The sequence below is a fragment of the Serinus canaria genome, chromosome 10 (assembly GCF_022539315.1).
Source record: "Serinus canaria isolate serCan28SL12 chromosome 10, serCan2020, whole genome shotgun sequence".
Lineage (NCBI taxonomy): Eukaryota > Metazoa > Chordata > Aves > Passeriformes > Fringillidae > Serinus > Serinus canaria.
This window is the reverse complement of record NC_066324.1, coordinates 19,317,065-19,335,023: the sequence shown is the minus strand read 5'-3', so window position 1 is coordinate 19,335,023 and position 17,959 is coordinate 19,317,065. Positions and strand designations below refer to the sequence as shown.

The 17,959-nt window shown below is 40.6% G+C and overlaps 1 protein-coding gene across 3 annotated transcripts in view; it reads left to right on the top strand.

Moving 5' to 3' along the window:
* SCAPER (S-phase cyclin A associated protein in the ER) overlaps positions 1-17,959 on the top strand; it is a 138,711-nt gene that overhangs the window by 79,852 nt on the left and 40,900 nt on the right. For all 3 annotated transcript variants that reach the window (XM_050978442.1, XM_050978441.1, XM_050978440.1), the window contains exons 24-25: positions 6,675-6,790; positions 14,471-14,594. In XM_050978442.1, coding sequence (XP_050834399.1) covers positions 6,675-6,790; positions 14,471-14,594 — 240 coding nt within the window. The remainder of the gene's footprint in view (positions 1-6,674; positions 6,791-14,470; positions 14,595-17,959) is intronic.

Genomic DNA, 17,959 nt, shown 5'->3' with positions numbered 1-17,959 from the left:
TTTTCACTGTATTAAGTCTGGAGACCTACTCAAAGAGTGTAGGTTTTCTACAGTCAGAAATGTGTCCATGGGTGTGTGTGTGCATGTAGATATACTTGTGTATTTATTTAAAGGGAGAGGAAAGGTGGAAAAAAGGAGAAGCCAGCACAATATTGTGCAACAAACCAGTTGTCTGGTTTGTTTTTTCTAAACAAGCTTTGAACTGCATTTCTTAGCCCCTGGCATTTTAGATAGAATCTTCAAACACTAGATAAAAGGAAAGAAAAAAATTCTTACAATGGATTTTACTGTATTTTACTAATTAGTTATTATTTCTTCCCTGAATGAACAGTTTAAAGTAGAGTTGCACAAGTCTGTTCATTCAGAAATAGAAGTCAGCATGTTTCAAAGTGTTTGGTTCCATTCAGAAATAATTTCTTCTGAAATACTTTAGTTCCTGAAGTCTGTTCAAACGGGCTCTCCAGATCAGCTTCTGATTTGGACATTCTGCAGGACCAGCAGAAAACCTTCCTGGGTTAATGAAGGAAAAATAATTTTTCTAAATTTCCTTTTAGTCTTCATGAAAATATTTATTTTGGAAGTTTGCCTTTGAGGGAGGGTCTGCACCAGAGTATTTCAGTTAGTTCAAAATATTTCAAGTAGTCAAAATGGGATAAAGTCACATAGGGCAGAGATAGCAAAGCTGGCATTAAATCATTTCAGCATTATTTCTGATTCTGCTCTACTTATTAACTAATAATAATACTTTAAGAGGAGAAATGTATGGAAGGGAGTACTTTGGTCCAGGACATTGGATTTCACCCAATAACTCTTGCACCAAATTAATAAATCATGATTTAACTGGGATCATATTTTTCTAGAAGATAATCAGGTTTGATTTAAAAACTTTAAATGATTGAGCACCGACTATATATGCTAAGTATATTATGCTCATCATTAATTACTCCTGGCATTAAAAAACCCCATTTTATTCTCACCTGAATTCATTCAGTTTCAGCTTCCAAATATTGGTTGTTCCTGTGTACTATCAGACATCTTCCCATTCAGGTCCTTCCACAATGTTATCCCAGCACTTTTTTACTTTCCCCAGCATAAACTCAGTGGCATTTCTGTCGTGCTCCTGCTGAGACAGATTTCCTGATCTCTGCTGCTCCAGGAGTGCTGTGTGTGCCAGTGCCCTGTGCAGGGAGGGCAGCAGCGCTGCAGGGCAGGCTTTGCTCTCCCTTCTCTCCTGGAATATTGAGCACACAACCCAAAAGCTGTTGCAAAGCAGTGCTGGCTCTGTTTCCCTGTGTGTTACTTGGTGTTACCCACTGACCTGTATAAATTGAGCAGCATTTCCCCCAGTTTGGTTTCATTTCTGAAGCACACAGTTCACATGGTGCGGCGGCTTTAATGAGTGCAACAAAAGCCAGCCAAGTACCAGCACAGGCCAGTTGGCCTTTTCATGTGTTTCTTTGTTGGCCACGTTGGATAGGATGGGGCATCTGTGTAAATCACCCTTTTTGAGCTGTGTGTATTTTTATGTACCAAATGTCAGATAATGAGATGAAAACTTTATATTGAACTTTCTATTTAGCCTGCTCATTTTCGAATTTGCCAAACATGCTTGTGTCCCCGGGTAAGTGGTGCTTCTGAGGGTGCCACAGATGCCAAACCCTGATAAAATCTACCCTATCTTGTTAATGAACACACAAACAGTTGTTCCCCATCTGCTGCCTCTGTCTGAAAGGTTAGGAAGCCCTTCCTTCCTGATCACAAAGGACATAATTATTGTCTGTAGAGGAGTCAAGTACAAAGACAGTCCATCCAGTCTGACCGCTCCTACACTGCAGGCCACCAAAGATTAACAGCTGCTTCTCCTTTGATTAGGTTAGGTAATAACAGTTACTTTAGTTAATAATTGGATGGATTCCCAGGCCATGTAATTCAGGTTTAGCTGTCATTTTTTGCTGGCATGTAGCTGAGCTGTATTATTGGAACAGAGCCTGTAATCCTATTAGTCAGTTGTCACTCAAGCCATAGGAGAGAAGGCAAATTCAGATCCATTAAGGTGTTGTAACAGGTAGGTAAATAATGATGGCCATGCTTGCCCACTGTGCAGGGAGCTGTCTTGATTGTTTGTCCTTTTTTAAGGATTAATTTTACATTTTTAAATATGTTCAATTCATAATTAATCCATAACATGGTTACATGGTTTGTCTAATTTATCACGGTTTCTGTTTACTGTGCCACATGCATTAGTGTACACACACTTCCCACTAAATTACTTGATTCACAGAGTGTTCTACCTAAATTAGTGGCTGTGGGCTTCAAATGACAAGTTTATAATGGTCCAGAGATTAAATACATGCTTCCTGTCACATCAGCTGGGCTGGCTTTCCTCCTGTGCAAACATGGCCACTGGAGCTCCCAACGATGGGCTTGGGAGGGATAAGGAAAACAGGCTCGTTTCATGGGTTGGGTTTGAGTGCTGTGCCTGCTGCTCTCAGGAACTGCATCTCTGTTTTTGTTTTCCTAATGTTTAAGACACATCTAGGTAGCATCCCCAAGGTTTTTGTGTCTCCTCATCTCTGTTAAAAAATGCAGAGATGACAGTAAAAATCATTTTTGCCTACTTGTTCATTTGTCTCTGCTCTCCTGTGTCACCAGGTAGCCTCAGAGCACAGAAACCCTATTGTGGTTAAAAATCAAATTGTTTATAAATGTTATTTGAATGTTTGTGAATTTCTGAAAATACATGTAGCAAACCAAATTTTTACACACTTTAAAAGCAATGTATAAAAACACGTTTATATATTTTCTGTTGTTCAAGGAACATGAATCCCATGGTATTGATTGCAGAGTAACCCTCCCGGTCTAAATGTGCAGCTACTCAAAGAACAGTGAAATTATGAAACAGGTTTCATAAACAGGAGAGCTAAATAATTTGGGAGGCCAAGTTAGAAGTTTGGAGGCTCCTTTCGAGCAGCAAGAACATGCAATGCTGGTTTATGCTCTTTTCAAATGGGGATTTAAAATTTATTCCCTGTAGGATCTATCAGTTTTCATACTCACATGATGCCTAATCTGCTCAGAGCTTTGGGTGCCACCAGAATAAAAGTTGTGGTTACCTGAAAGGGTCTTTCATTCGGACACAGGTTCAGGCAGGGATCAGTTTGAATAAGAAAAGTATGTGAGCAAGGGCTCTGAGTAACTGAAATGCCTCAGTCCACTTCTTTTGAATCCCTGTTGCAATATATATCAGCTAATGTAAAGCTTCAGCACTTCAGGACATCATCTTTTCAAGGATATTAGTTCATTTTTCAGAGAAAGACAAATTGGAAAAGATGTCTTGCTCACGTATTTTTATGATCCAAGAAAGATTTCTTTAGATGAGTATAAAAATACTTAAAATTTGAAAATTGCCTTCAGTAGGAATTAATTCAGACATATTTTAAAAGAATTTGGTGTGGTTTGCCTGTCAGAGAGAGAATGACACTGTGTTTCTCCTGGGGACATCCCTTTATAACAGCTCACAGTGCCAGGTCTTGGCACGGGCAGCTCAGGGACCATTTCTTTTTCCAGGGTTTCCCCAGTCCTAGGTGTTCACCCTGCAAACATCAGCAGTGCAGTATCCAAGTGACTCTTGTGCTCCTTTGTGGGCAGGGCACATTTTGCTTTCAGCTCCCCTGGCCAAGCTCCAGGAGCTGTGCCTGATCCTGGCATTCCTGAGCTGGACACTCGCGTGGGGACCAAGGTTCACATGTGCAGATAGCAGCAGCAACTTCAGCATCAGCATTGGACAGGGACATTCCAAGACATGGGGTAGGAGCCCTGGAAGTTCTCCATCTTCTGAGAATCACTGGAGAGAAATGTATTAAATGTGCTAGAAGCCATGTATCCTGTGTGGCAGTTTGACACCTCTGTGAGCACAGGTAACAAATACAGCACTCATGGATCTTCCCCAGCTCTGCTGCTGGCTGTATCTTCCTTTTATTGGAGCTTCTCCCTCTCTTCCATCACATCATCAGGAATTTATTTTCATTCATAAGCATCAAAATGCTAATGAATTTTTATGAGTAATCTAGAAAGAGGAGTGATAGGACATGTAGCTAAGTCATATAAAATCAGAAGAAATTACAGACTGCCTTCTGCTTGGTGGAAAACTGTAGTAGTAACAGAAGTTTTTAAAAGTGATTTTGTATTTTGACAAGTAGACTTGTATTTTAGTAAAATATTAGACAAAAGTGAGCCAGTCGCTCTGAAAAAAGTCTGTCTATAAAACAAGTGATGCTTCGGATTGAAATGGAAGGAGAACATATAGGAAATGAAACAGCTTCAAAAGATTTATATCTTTTTAGTATAGAGACGTGAAAACCTCCCCTCAGAATAGGGAGACGTTGTTGCTTCTGTCAGCATGGCTCTAGTGACTGATCTGGGATAGGGGGACGTTCCTTTCTGGACACTTCATTACTGGCACTTCCAGAGAAAAGAGGAGTTCTGGGAAAAAAAATCACAGGTAAGAAAAGTTCACATGAAAAAATAGAAAAGGTGGAGGTTAGCATTAGAGAGAATCTGGAGTGGAGAAAGAAGCCAAGTAGGAAAAGGGAGCGGGTAGGATCTCAAGAATGGAGCAGTTGCTGAGGGGACAAACAAAATGAATGCAATAAATTGGATATAAGTCAGAGTAATGGGATGAAAGAGAGAAAGGGCATATTTGGGCTGAGTGGCAGGAAAGACTTCTTGCCACAAGAGCTAATAGGTTGTGGCATAATATCCCATGAGAAATAGGGAAAGTGAGAAGTGGCAAGTGCTGGGCACATTTGGAGCTGCAGGAGCACTGACAGATAAATCAGCAGTGTCAGAGCCCTTGCTGCTGTGCTGCACAGCCCCTCTGAGCTCCCTGTCTGCTCCTGCTCTGCCCTGCCAGGCTCTGCCCCTTCCCAGGGAAAGGTACTCTGCAAGCAGCAGCATCTCTCTGACACCTGGGGGTGTCACCTGAAGCCAGCAGGGAAGGGTTAGAAAGGGCCTGGCCTCTGTCTGGGGGTGTGCAGCACTGGGGGAACAGGGCAGGAGGAGCTCTGGGAGCTGTGGCTGTGAGCCAAGGTGCTCAAATCAAGTCAATAAGGATGATTTATGGCAGGACTGTTCCTTTGCTGTTTGGGTCTTTTCTTTATGGCTCTACCAGGAGTTGGTGGAAAGTGTTATTGGGAGCCAAGGGAGCTTAAGGAGGCAGGGGCTTGGGGTTCTTTTAGATGGGAGGAAAAGGAAACAGAGGAAGAATATATGAGTGAAACTCAAAAATAACTCTGCAGTTAAGGCACACTTACTGGGCTCACTGGGCTAAAATTAACTGCTAGAAATTGTACTTATCAACTAGCCAGTAGGAAATGACTGGCTGATTTTCTTAACTGCTTGGTGAGTTGGCACACAGATTTCCACTCATTTGAGGCCAGTTTTTCCTTGGAATAGAAATCTTTTGGTTGTCTAAAAATCTAAATGCAGTTCATATTAATTGTGGAAAACGCTTCCCTTTTGAATATCTGACTTCTGTGAATAGTTTTTCTGTAGCTTGTAAATTGAATACAATGCAGTTATTTGCTTGACAGAAACTTAATGGAGAGAAAGTTACATGATTTAAATAAAAAGTAAGATATGTACTTCTGTGTGCAATGTCAGATCTCACAGGGGAAAATGTTGCCCATCTAAATCATATTGCAGCTGCTTAATTATTTTTGTAGTTGTTCAAATAAATATTTTATTGTCAGAGTTATTAGGAGTTTTTTCTGTTATGCAGTCTGTTACAGTAGAATACATTCTTTATAGACTAGTAATAATCATGTTTATAGAGGATTTCCCATTTTCTCCCCATATGTGAAGTGCTTGCAACACTGGGGGAAAAAAGAAGAAATTATTTCTTATTTACTAGTATATCATCATCATCACTGACAAAATCAAAATGATCAAATACCAACTGCCAAAAAACTATACAAAATTAGCAGCTTAGGAAGTAGAGAATAAGAAGATTTTACTTGCTTTATTGTGAACAGAGGACACTAAGCCAATTTTGTAGGAAAAGACAAGAGTGTAAGTTCTAAAATACTGGATCTGCTGCAGCAAAACCCTAGTCATTTGCAAACTGGGAGAATAGTGAGAGGATGGTAATTAAGTATAAAATTCTGGTATATGCAAGTTCCGAGTGGATACTTCGGAAAAGGAATCTGCCTGAGCTGTTTTGTGCATATTCAAAAGCCAAGCCTGGAGGTTGTCTTCTGTTGGAAAAGTTTGTAAAAAGGAGGAATTACCCATCTGGAGATTGTCTGTATTTTTAAAATCATACAAAGCAGCATAGCTCCGAAGGTAATAGCAACAGATAAAGGTGAACTTTATTAAAGTCCCTCTAATTCTATGTCCTTACAGAAAATATGGTATTCAAGTGCATTACCTGTTTAGTACTGGCTATTTATAATTGATAATTGAGAATATAAAACCTGAGAGTTTCAACTCCTGCTCTAGAAAGCCTCTTCCTTGTGCATGACCTGTGAAATGCTCTTTTTCAAAGGTGTCCTACGTGGTAAATAAATACATTAAGGACTTTCTACTTTGACAGAATCCACAAGTGTCAGATGTACCCTTTATGTAAACATTTCTTTAATTTCTGTTGGTTCTCTTCTGTGTTTGTGTTTCTCCAGAATACAGCAGATAAAATTGCATTCCGGGCTGCAGGAGGACTGACTGCTCTGGAAAATGTTCTTCAGATGGTGACTTCTCCCACCAACCTGAATGCAGCTGCCAGGGTTCCCTTTAAGTGAGTTTGATGGGTCCTTCACCTGCACTTAGAGTCACTGGAATATTCATTTCATATCTGCTGCTTCACTGCTTCTTCTTCTCCTAGTCCTGTGTTGGACTTCAGAGCAAAAAACTGTGCTGTTCTCTATGCCATGGAAGGGGAAAGACATTTCCACTCAGCCTCTGGTTTCCTAACTTGGTGGTTTTAGTTTGAGCTATGATATATTTGAGCAGCAGCTAATTGTGTAAAAAGAGAAAAGACAAAGCTGTGTTTTAACAGAGGAGGAGATCATATCTTTTGAAGTTAGTCTGCAGAGATCTCTAGTGGGAAGCAGGGGAATTTTTTAAAGGGTTGTAATTCACAGGAATTTGTCTGCTTTTAAAATTAAATAGTTGTAAGGTACTGTTAGCTAAAAGGGCGCCTACAAGCAGGTAAATCAAAATTCTTGTGGATTAGAGAAATTCCTCTTTACAGAACAGAAGAATGGAAGGGTTTAAATGCCTAATCCCTAAAAAAGAAGGTGGTGACTAAGCAGAATTCCTGCAAAGCCTGGTGCTCTTTTCCCTAATCTCTAACTGTAGGTTTTTTACAGTCAAGAGCACATAGGTGCTTTCAGAGCAGAGCTAGGCATGGTTTTAGTGCAAACCCAGGATATCCTGTGTGTACCATTGTCATTGTTTGTTTGTAGATATTTTGGAATATTGGTGTAATTGTAATTTAGGCACTGCTGTGATTTAGTGTGAACGTTTGGATGAAAACTGGCTGATAATAGGTTATGGGACATACACCAGTGTGAAGTGCTAGGAAAGACCACTAAGGAAAAAACATTTTTAGGTATCTTGACTTTGCACTTCTAATAGAATAAATAAAATTCCTACCTTTGCAGTTGTGCCAAGTGCACTTGCTGCAGGTCTAGCCAGCTCCACTGGTGAGCAAGCCTGAGCTGGGCCTATGGGGAGCAGCTCAGGGACAGCCCTGGGGCTTCTTCATCTGTGGAGTCTCTAATTTTGAGTGATCTCATCAATGTGGGATAAACTTCACTAGGGACAGGGTTGCACTGTATGCCCACATAAAGCCTAGTTTAAATTGAGCTTTGAATTCTTAGAATGTGCACAACCCATACATCTTTGATTTTTGTTCTTTCCTTTTAAGAATAGTCTTGTTTTGGTAACCTGTGTTGAGAAGGTTTGAGAACATTCTGTTTACATTAGTGAAAACATTGTGTTTGGAGTTTGTGAGGCAGTTTGAGGATGTATTAGGTCTCGAAGGAGTTTGTGTGCTGATAAATAAAGCCCCATGTCAGCCACATGTGTGTAACAGAAGTCACATCCAAACAGTTGTTCAGAGGTTCTCCTTTCTCTGACAGTCACTGTCAATCTCACAGCCCTTTCAGACCAGTGATCACTCAGATTCCTGAGCCTGTTCATGACTGAATTATAAAAAGAGTTTTTGCATCTTTGAAAAGTCTCTAAACATTGTTTTATTAACATAGATTTTCCACTAGCTGTATTTCCGGAGGAAGCACGGGGGCAGAAAGGAGATTAATATAAACTATTCTGACAGCATTGTGTGTTAAGAACATCTTCTGAAGAACTTTGCTCCACTCCTGAAATACAGCATTTCATTCAACTTCACAGCAAATTGCAGTCTCCAGTTTGTAGGTACCTGAAAATATGGAAATTGGGAAGTTATCCATCAGCTTGCACATAATTTGATACAGGATCCTGCTCTCTGAAGCAAACTGCTCTTGCAGGCTTGGTCTGTGACAGTCTGGCTTAGGGAGTCTGGAGTCAGCTGGAAGTGGCCCAGGCATCTTGGTCTTGCTGCATGGGATGCAGAGGCTCCTCTCTTGGTATTTCTGTGGCCTTTTTGGTGGGGAAGAATGTTCTGTGCAGAATCTGCACCTCAGCTGTTGAGAGCAACAATAATTCCAGAGGGTGAGACTTGCTGTGAGCAGTTTGAACCAGGCACAAACCATATTCACAGGTATTGCTGTGGTCTCACTGAAAGGATTGAAGAAATTTTTCATCTACAGAGTGTTTGAGGGAGGTTCAAAACCAAGGGCAATCCCAGAACATGTTTAATTCTTTAAACGAGGAAGAAAATTCAGATCACATGTCTCATTTAATGTTGAAACAAGTTTGAAGTTACTTTTCTTTCTTTTGTGCAAATGTCATTTACATCCTGATTTCTTGAACTTTGAGTCTAGTGAAGGAGCAGTTTTCTCTGGCAATTTTCTCTGTTTAAAGACAAAGCAAAGCCCTGTGGAGAGAAGTTGAATGAAGATGTTTTGTGAATTGCCCTCCAGTCTTCCCCTAACCAAATATGCTTTGCTAAAGGACACTGCTGTACTTCAGATTGTTTGTGGGTTCCTGCAATGTTTAACCATTTGTACTCATCTTAAATTGGGAATTTGTCTGTTGCTTTGTGATGAGGATAAGCTATTTACAAGTAGGTGAGGAGATTACAGGGGCTATTATCTACATCTCTCTTTCCCCAAAATCCTGGCTGTATGGTGCAGCTCAGAACTTTAATCCCATGTCTACAAGATAAAGCTTTATTATCAGAAGATTTAACAATATGCCTGTTGTTTTGTACCACTGTCCAGCTCAGTAGTCAGAGCAGCAGAGTGGGAAATGCTGTGAGGAGGACGTGATATTTATGAGACAGATGATACATTTGGTGTTGGGGCAATTTTCCTCCCCTTCAAATAAATCACTGGGAAAGGGGAAGAGAAAACAGTGGGTTATAGTAAGTTTTATTTTTGGTGTTAACACAAAAATTAATGTCCAGCCATATTATTTCTCAGAGCGCCATTTTGTAGTGTTCCAGGATTTGTCCACTTTTCCACAAAAGACACAGTCAGCAGAATTTGTAAAGATTTCAGAGCCCTATGATATTCTTCTTGTACAGAAAAGCAAAGGGGAGCTGCACAGCAAAACAATTGAATGCCCTCAGATGAGGAGCAGAAGATGAGTCTTCTCCCATGGGTTGCCTTGTGATGTGCAGCTCATTTACCATGACATGTTGGTAACAAACCTGCTAACAAATGAGGCTTGTAGGCTTTGTTTAATTAACATTTGGGAAATGCTTTGACTTCCTTGAGTGACAAGTATTTTAAAAGAGAAATTGGCAGTAATTGTGTAAGGAACAAAGTTGGACATTTATAAGTTAAGATGGGATTGAAGTCAAGTTTAATATATCTTCTTTTCTCATACACTTTCTTGCATCATATATTTAAAGCAAATATTATCAGGGTAAAAAAGCCCAAACCATAATTACATACATTAAAAAGAAGAAAATAGTGTCCCCATAATATTTTGGATAGCATTGATACAAATGACAATTTTCAGTAAGAACTATTTTGAGCTAAGAGCTGGATTTATATCTTGTTCTCTGTAATTTTTACTTGTGTTTAGGAACATACACTTCTTAAGCTGTAGCGTTGCTGTTCATGCAGTTTTATTGTTGTTTCAGTCCATATTCTTACCTTGATGGTTCCTTACCCATTCCACTCTATAGCCATTCTCTGCACGATTTTCCAGTCATATTTCACTTCCCAATTCTTTGGAACTCAGCAGGTAATTACCAGTACTGATCCCCTTCCCCATCAGACTGCTGCATAATATTCAAACTGGTTAAAAATGAGCAGTTTTTACTGAATTAACACATCCTAAATTTGATAGTGTTTAGTGCTGTATTATTGCACTGCCAGACTGAGCTTTTAGGGTTGTTCATTGATAATCAAGGTATGTTCATTTGTTACATCAGAAATTGTAAGAATAGGGAAGAGCTTTACACTTGAAACAGGTGAATTGTTGTATGTTGATGGTGCCCTGGTTTTTGTAAAGCATAAGCTGAGTTATTGCCTCTGTATCCTGGTGCACTATCGTGGATTAGTTTTTCATGGTTGCATACTGTTATTATAAATATAATATACTGAGGTATAAATACCTCAGTATTTTTAATAAAAGTTAAAAGTTTGTCATCAGGCAAATTGAGGAAATGAAGATGAGCTAATATTAAAAAATAATCTCATGCAGGCACATAAACTGTTGAGATCTAGCTTTATGGAAAGGAATCCTCCTCTCCTCCTTCGTATTCATGTAAAATAAACATAACATGCAGATGCGTATTTTTGTCTAGTTTAAAGACAGATTTCTTTTTTGACTCCAAGCTTGTATACCATAAGGAGGTTTTTATAATTGGATTTACTCTGGAGGAAAGCCTTGCATCCGAGGGCAGCCTGGCCATGGGCTGGAGTGAACGTGCAGGGGCCAGGGCTGAAAGCTGATTTGTGGCTGTGATACAAAGTTTAGAGCAAGAGCTCTCATCAATAACCACCTGCTTTGCAGAGCCTCCTGCTGCAGCCCTTCAGCTGCCTCTGGCATCTCTGGAGGTATCACCTTTGCAATTCAGAGCAGTTCTTTTCCTCCTAAAGGGAAGAGGAGGGTGGGAAGTGCTTTGGGTTTTCCATCCCAGTGAGGGAAGGTGTGCTTGGATAAAGTTGTGGCTCTGCCGCTCGCAGCCCCTCGCTTGTCTCGGCGGCCTTGTACAGAAATGGTGACAGTTGACAGCTGTTGTTCTCTTAATAAGATTAAAGTAAAGAAATTAGTTGTGCTGTCTCTAATCTGCCATTTAACACTGCCAACCACCTGGGGACACTTCTGTGTGACACTCGTGGTGCTGGATTGCAGTCGGGTCGTGCAGCCGCGGCAGAGCTGAGCAGGCTGTGATCAGAACGTGCTCAGACGAGCTGCTGGTAGCAAGCCTGTGGTATCAGTTAAGGGAACCCTCTTTATTGCTGTGAAAAATTCATTTGACATCCATTTGCTTCCAGCACCTTTTCAAATGCATTATCAGAGTGTCTGGAAGCAGCAGTACTCTTTGTGACGTGAGGGTCACTTGGGAAACACAAAAGCCTGATGCAGTCGAATGGTGGAATTTGGTCTTGAGATGGAGTGAGAAGTTTCTGTGTTTTCAAGTGTCAAATAAATTATCCTCTTAGGAACTAGGAATCCCATATATCAAAAAGCATTTATTGCAGTGAATTAACTAAATCACCTCAGATCTCTGAAATGCTGTCAGAATTAACCTACAAGTTCATATTTGACACTTCGGATGAATTATAATGTTTATATTTAAATAGAATTGATCTTTATTTTAAAATAGCTGATAAAATGACAGAAGCTGATTTAAAGCATCGTCTCAACAGAAAATAGATACTGCCAATGTCGTTTCTTCTCTTTTCCCCTCTAAACATACCTACACAAGGGAATAATCTTCATGAAAGATAGAAGGAGGTGCCAAATAAAAATAATTTTCAGCATTACTGAGAGAAGAGAACTAAATCCCCTTATATGTCAGGAGAGGAAGAGAGAATAGTGTTGCAGACAGATTTGTAAAAATGCATGTGAAGCATCCTGCTTCAATTATTTCTTGGATTTTCATCTATTTCATCTATTTTCATCTATTTTCATCTATAGATAAAAATTAACCTGCCTTTGGTCAATAAGTAATTATTTAGAATTGTTTTCACGTCATGTAAGCTGAAGATTTAAATTGATTTAATTAGGCAGTAGAATAAAATTAATTACCAGTACAGTTAAATTAATATAACTGATAATATGGTAATACTCACAAAAGGAGGGAAAGTATAAATGTTTATTCACTTATTTTCTAATTTCTCCAGCTGAAGAGAAGATAGTCCAGCCATACAAATAAAAAAATTTTGCTCCACTTTTTCTGGCCTCTGAGCATTTCCAGCTTTCCTTTGCTTGAGAAATGCAATGGATGTGAGAGGCTTCCAGATCAGCTCTGGGGAGCCAGGCTGAGTGACCAGATGCCACAGCAATGAGCCCAGGATCAGCCAAGTCCCAGTCCTTATTGTGTAAATAATTTTGTTGTTCCAAAAAGTATTTTAGGAGAAAGTTAAAGCCTAAAACTCAGCTCCAGAAGTATTCTGAATTAGTCTGCAGCTTGTTCTGTTAAATGCCAGCTTTGATGGCTTCAGTGCAGTAACTTGGTGTTTGTTGCAGCCCCACTTTTGTATGACCTTTCAGCAGTGCTCATAATTTATTTTCTTCTTTGGAGCTTATTTGAACTTAGTCCCATTTTTTCATATGTTGAGAAAAACACAACAAAGTGAAAGTTCTTTTTATTTTGGTTTACTTTAGAGAAACAGTTTGAATGTCTAGCCATCTGTATTTATATTGGATGTATTCATGATGCATTTGTGTTGTGTGTCTCTGTGTGTGTTTGTGAAGTAACAGTGATGCCTTTACTGATATGCAAAGCTCAGAAACAAACTTTGTGTTTATTCTGAAATAGGGCTCTCTTTGGTAAGATTAATCTTCTCTGTGAGAATATTCTCCAGGACTGGTCCCAGCTTCCCTGCAAAGCCTGTTTTGAGGAGAACACTTCAGTTGGAGCAGATGGAAATCACTGCCTGTGGTGCAGAGAGCAGTTGTGCATGTGCTTCTGTTTTGTGTTGTTCCACTTGCAAAGATGTGCCCTCTCCCCCAGCCACAGAGGGGGCTCCCCAGTGCTGCTGGAGCTGCACATCAGCACTGCAGGCTGTGTGACAAGAGGGAACAGTGGAGCTGCACATCAGCACTGCAGGCTGTGTGAGAGGGACAGTGGAGCTGCACATCAGCATTGCAGGCTGTGTGGCAAGAGAGTACAGTGGAGCTGCACATCAGCACTGCAGGCTGTGTGACAGGAGGGGACAGTGGAGCTGCACATCAGCACTGCAGGCTGTGTGGCAAGAGGGAACAGTGGAGCTGCACATCAGCACTGCAGGCTCTGTGAGAGGGACAGTGGGGCTGCACATCAGCACTGCAGGCTGTGTGAGAGGGACAGTGGAGCTGCACATCAGCACTGCAGGCTGTGTGACAAGAGGGGACAGTGGAGCTGCACATCAGCACTGCAGGCTGTGTGACAGGAGGGGACAGTGGAGCTGCACATCAGCACTGCAGGCTGTGTGAGAGGGACAGTGGAGCTGCACATCAGCACTGCAGGCTGTGTGGCAAGAGGGAACAGTGGAGCTGCACATCAGCACTGCAGGCTCTGTGGCAAGAGGGGACAGTGGAGCTGCACATCAGCACTGCAGGCTCTGTGGCAAGAGGGGACAGTGGGGCTGCACATCAGCACTGCAGGCTGTGTGAGAGGGACAGTGGAGCTGCACATCAGCACTGCAGGCTGTGTGACAAGAGGGGACAATGTGGCACCAGAGCACCTGGTCCAGGCCTTGCAGCTGCTGGGTTTGCCAGCTGCCTGGGCATCCCTGTCCCTTGTGCTGAGCACAGGCCCTGCTGAGCTGGGAACTGCTGTCAGATACTTCACACAGAGCTTGAGGGTCCTGCCAGGAAAGAGTTCATTGTGTTCTATAGCTGTAAGCCACACACAGAGAAATGTTACCTATCCAAAGGTGAAATTGGCTGATATTCTGTATCAGTTTTGGTCAGAGTTTTGAATACAGGAGAGTTCAGTACCTATAGAATATGTGGCTTCTGATAAGTGTGGCTTTACTGTTTTAAAGTTATTGATTTCATTCATATATTATTTCTGTTTGGAATTCCAAGTTAAAGAAAATAAATGTGAATTCCTGTAAGCTTATTTTTTGATGCTGCCATTTATTTGTTTTTAATTCACTGAAGTAAGTAAAATTCTAATTTTTCTTCCCTTCTGACATTTTAGGTCGCTTTGCAGTACAGTAAATGTTTACAGCCTCACCTGCAGCAACTGCATAGAAAACTGCACCTATGTTCTCTTTAGTAATAAGATCACTTTTCTGATGGACCTGTTGATACACCAGTTTACGGTGGGTAAAATAACTTTTTTAATTGGTAAATTTTTGCATGCTTCACAAACATGTTACAGTATTTAGAGTATAAGAACACCAGGAGGTAAATAAGAATAAAGGCTTGAAAGATGAAAATTCATTTGTTGTTTGTATTTGGTGGCTGTATCTGCTGTACTCTGTAGATAGATATATCTGATTTGATAGATATAGCAAATACATCTGAAATTGATGTATTTGCTTCTACTAATGACTTCTGCAAAAGCACGTGCACCAGGAACCCTGTGAATGGATATTCTATCTCTTTCTCAGGTTGTTTTCTTTAATTCACCCTATAGGAATATTTAGAGTACAGACCACAAAGAGCTGTGACTGTGTGTTTGAGTCTTACTTGTTTCAGTGTCATGAATCTAAGTCAGGTCAATACATTGCCAGAGTCTGATTTGCTGAAGTGCTTAAATAGGACTCTTTAGCATTGAATGTTTGAATTTTCCAATGTTTCATTTAATTTGAAATGTCATTAAATATTTTATTTGAAAGCTCATTTTTAATTCATAGTGACCTGCTCATCATAAGATATTTAGTCTTGGTTTTTTACTTATAAATTGTGTGTATGTATTTTCATGAGCCAAGCAGTTTGTTAATTGAAAAGTTATGTACATACTTTGAATAATTTAGGGGACGCTGTTAGAATCAACAAGCCATAGGACTGTTGATGAACACTTTAAAAGGATGGTCCGAGTTCTGTGGCACAAAGCAAGGCCGAGTGCAGGCTGTGCGCCCTGCCGGGGGGGTGTCAGGTGGCGCTGGAAGGGGCGGGGCGGCCGGGCAATAATTGAGAATAAACCCCCGGACAGATTTCCGGGGCCCAGACAGCCCTCTGGAGATTAAGTAAAAAAAAAAAAAAATTAATTAAAAAGAACAAATTTGAAGTTATAAAATTAGGAGAGATGAGTCAGAATCAAGAGTTAAAGCTGACAATCAAGAATAAGGCTTGGGAATCCTGTGCCAATTTACCTCCCCTGCCTCAGCCTGTAGAGGAAGCTGTAAGACCAACTGCTCCTCCTAAAGCCACCTATTTTTCTCCTTCAAGGAGAACACAGAGTAAAGCAAGGAAAATATCAACAGTGAGAGTAATAAAAATGAGAGCAGAAAACACCACCCACTTTTGTTGAGGGGGGTACCAACCATGTCAGGAATTGTTAATGCTCCCCTTTAACACGGGGCATGTAAAGAAAGAATTTAAAAAGTTGAATGATGGGCAAGAGAAAAGATTACAAAAAGAAAGAGAGCTTGAGAAGTTAGATGAGAAAGGATTAAGAGAAAAAAGGAGAGTGCAGAAATTGTTAAAAGAACACAAAAAGTTTATGTGAGAAAAAATAAAGAAACTAAGTTAACTGAATTAATTAGGGAAATTGATTTGACACGGTACCAGTTAAAGTTATTTAGAATAAGTACATGAACATAGAGCAAAGAAATGTAACCATACCAGACCCAAGAGCACCTGGGGTTAACCCAACCTGAGAGAAACCCAACCTTCCTGTTTGTGTTGTCCTGTTGTAAATAAAGGCGAGTAAAACAGTTTTATTGTAAGGGAGCTCTGCAGGGCAGGCTGGGGAATCCCCCAGCACCTCCCTGTGCCAGGCTGAGCTGGCAGAGCCTGCCTGCCCTGGCAGGGCACAGCGACCTGCAGCTCCTGGAGGAGCACAGAGGGCATTTCTTAGGCACAGCTGGCCACCTAGAGCTCAGAGATACTGCAGAAGGAAAATTTACTGCACTTAGAGCTCTTTTCAGTCTGTTGCCAAATACTGCCCTTGAATTGCAGCAAAACTGTAATTAAAGCTTAATGTTTCCCATGACCCACAGTGGACTTTTCTTTCCTGTACAGAAAGTCTCTTATGTTCTCTTCATGCAGAATTGGCCCTTAAACTGGGATATCTTCATAGTTCCATGAAGCGCATAGTTGAGTACAAAACCCAAAAACAGTGCTGCTTTTCTAACCCTGATTTTTCTCTCTTGAAAATATAATAAATCAGATCAAATTTGAATTTTTCTTTTTTTTTTTTTTTTTTTCAAAAAAGAAATGTACAAACTGAGAGCAGCTCTGAATACCAAAATACTAAAATATACCCCCAGAGACTTTTAACTGCCTCCACTTTTCCTGGATGGATGAGCCATGTGATGCAGCCTTTGCCTATGTCATGTGTATTTCCACTTACTGTTGGAAAATAAAACCCAAAGTAATACCAGGAGTAATAAATGAGAATGTGTATTTGCAAGGTTTTAACAAATTATTAAACAAGTACGCCAATATTTGCTGAACACAGAAACAGTACTGTTTTGAGAAGCATTTCAATATAATCTTGAATGCATCCAGTATGAACCTTATTTCCAGCCAGTTTCATGTGGATTTAGTTTTGGTTTGGGTTTTGTGTGTGTGTGTGTGATCCAGCCTGTCCAGGGTAATAGTTTGAAGGATCCTGTTCAGACCTTTCTTTGCCTCCTGCCTTAAGGCACTGGTAGGAAACCTTCTGTAGCCTGACTGACCCTGTTCCCTTCCTCAGCCTCCTTAGCTCTGGTAATGCCTCAGTCAGTGTCTGTTGAGGACAGCAGGGCTGCTTCCTGATTTCCATGGCTAATGGATCAAACCTTCCCACCTACATTCCTACAGCTCTTCTGCTCGACTTGGAGCTTTATTCACTGCTGTCTCTGCTCTTCTTTGTCTGCTGTAGCCAGGAGATAGTTGTACAATAATTGTAGCTTTTCTAGTTGTCTGTTTTGGGGGGTTTCTTACCAACAAAACCAAGTAATTAATGGAGCTGTAGGCATGTAAGGATCATTTCATACTCTGGGGGTTTTATTTCCAGTCAAGTGACAGCTGTCATGTCCTTTCCCCAGAGAAGCCATACACCTAAACTATACCTGTCTGTGGGTTACCATGAAGATCCCTGGGATAATTTTTTAAGGCAATCTTTAATGGAATAGTATCTGAAAATTCTAAGTCAGACATCAGTGAATGTGCAATGAAGTTTAGGTGAGCTAGCCATCAAACAAATGTGGGGATCAAAACCCAGTTGCTGGTGACTTTTTTCTTCTCCAAAATACAGTGCTTAAATTTGGACTATATTTTAGGTTAGTGGCCTCTGAAATTTTGCTGGGTTTAAGATAATCTGGCTATCTAGTCACAGGACAGTTATTTTTCTCCTCCACTTCTTGCCTGGAATGTGCTGCCATTTCATTGGGGTTCTTCAGAATGACAGTATACATCCTATTGCAGTGTCTTCAGCATTTGTGGCCAGTTTCTTTTAGTCTTCTGTGCTGCATCAAATAAGGCAGCTCCATGTTAGCACTGATGATGACAAGAGCTGTGAAATCCAAGGTGCATC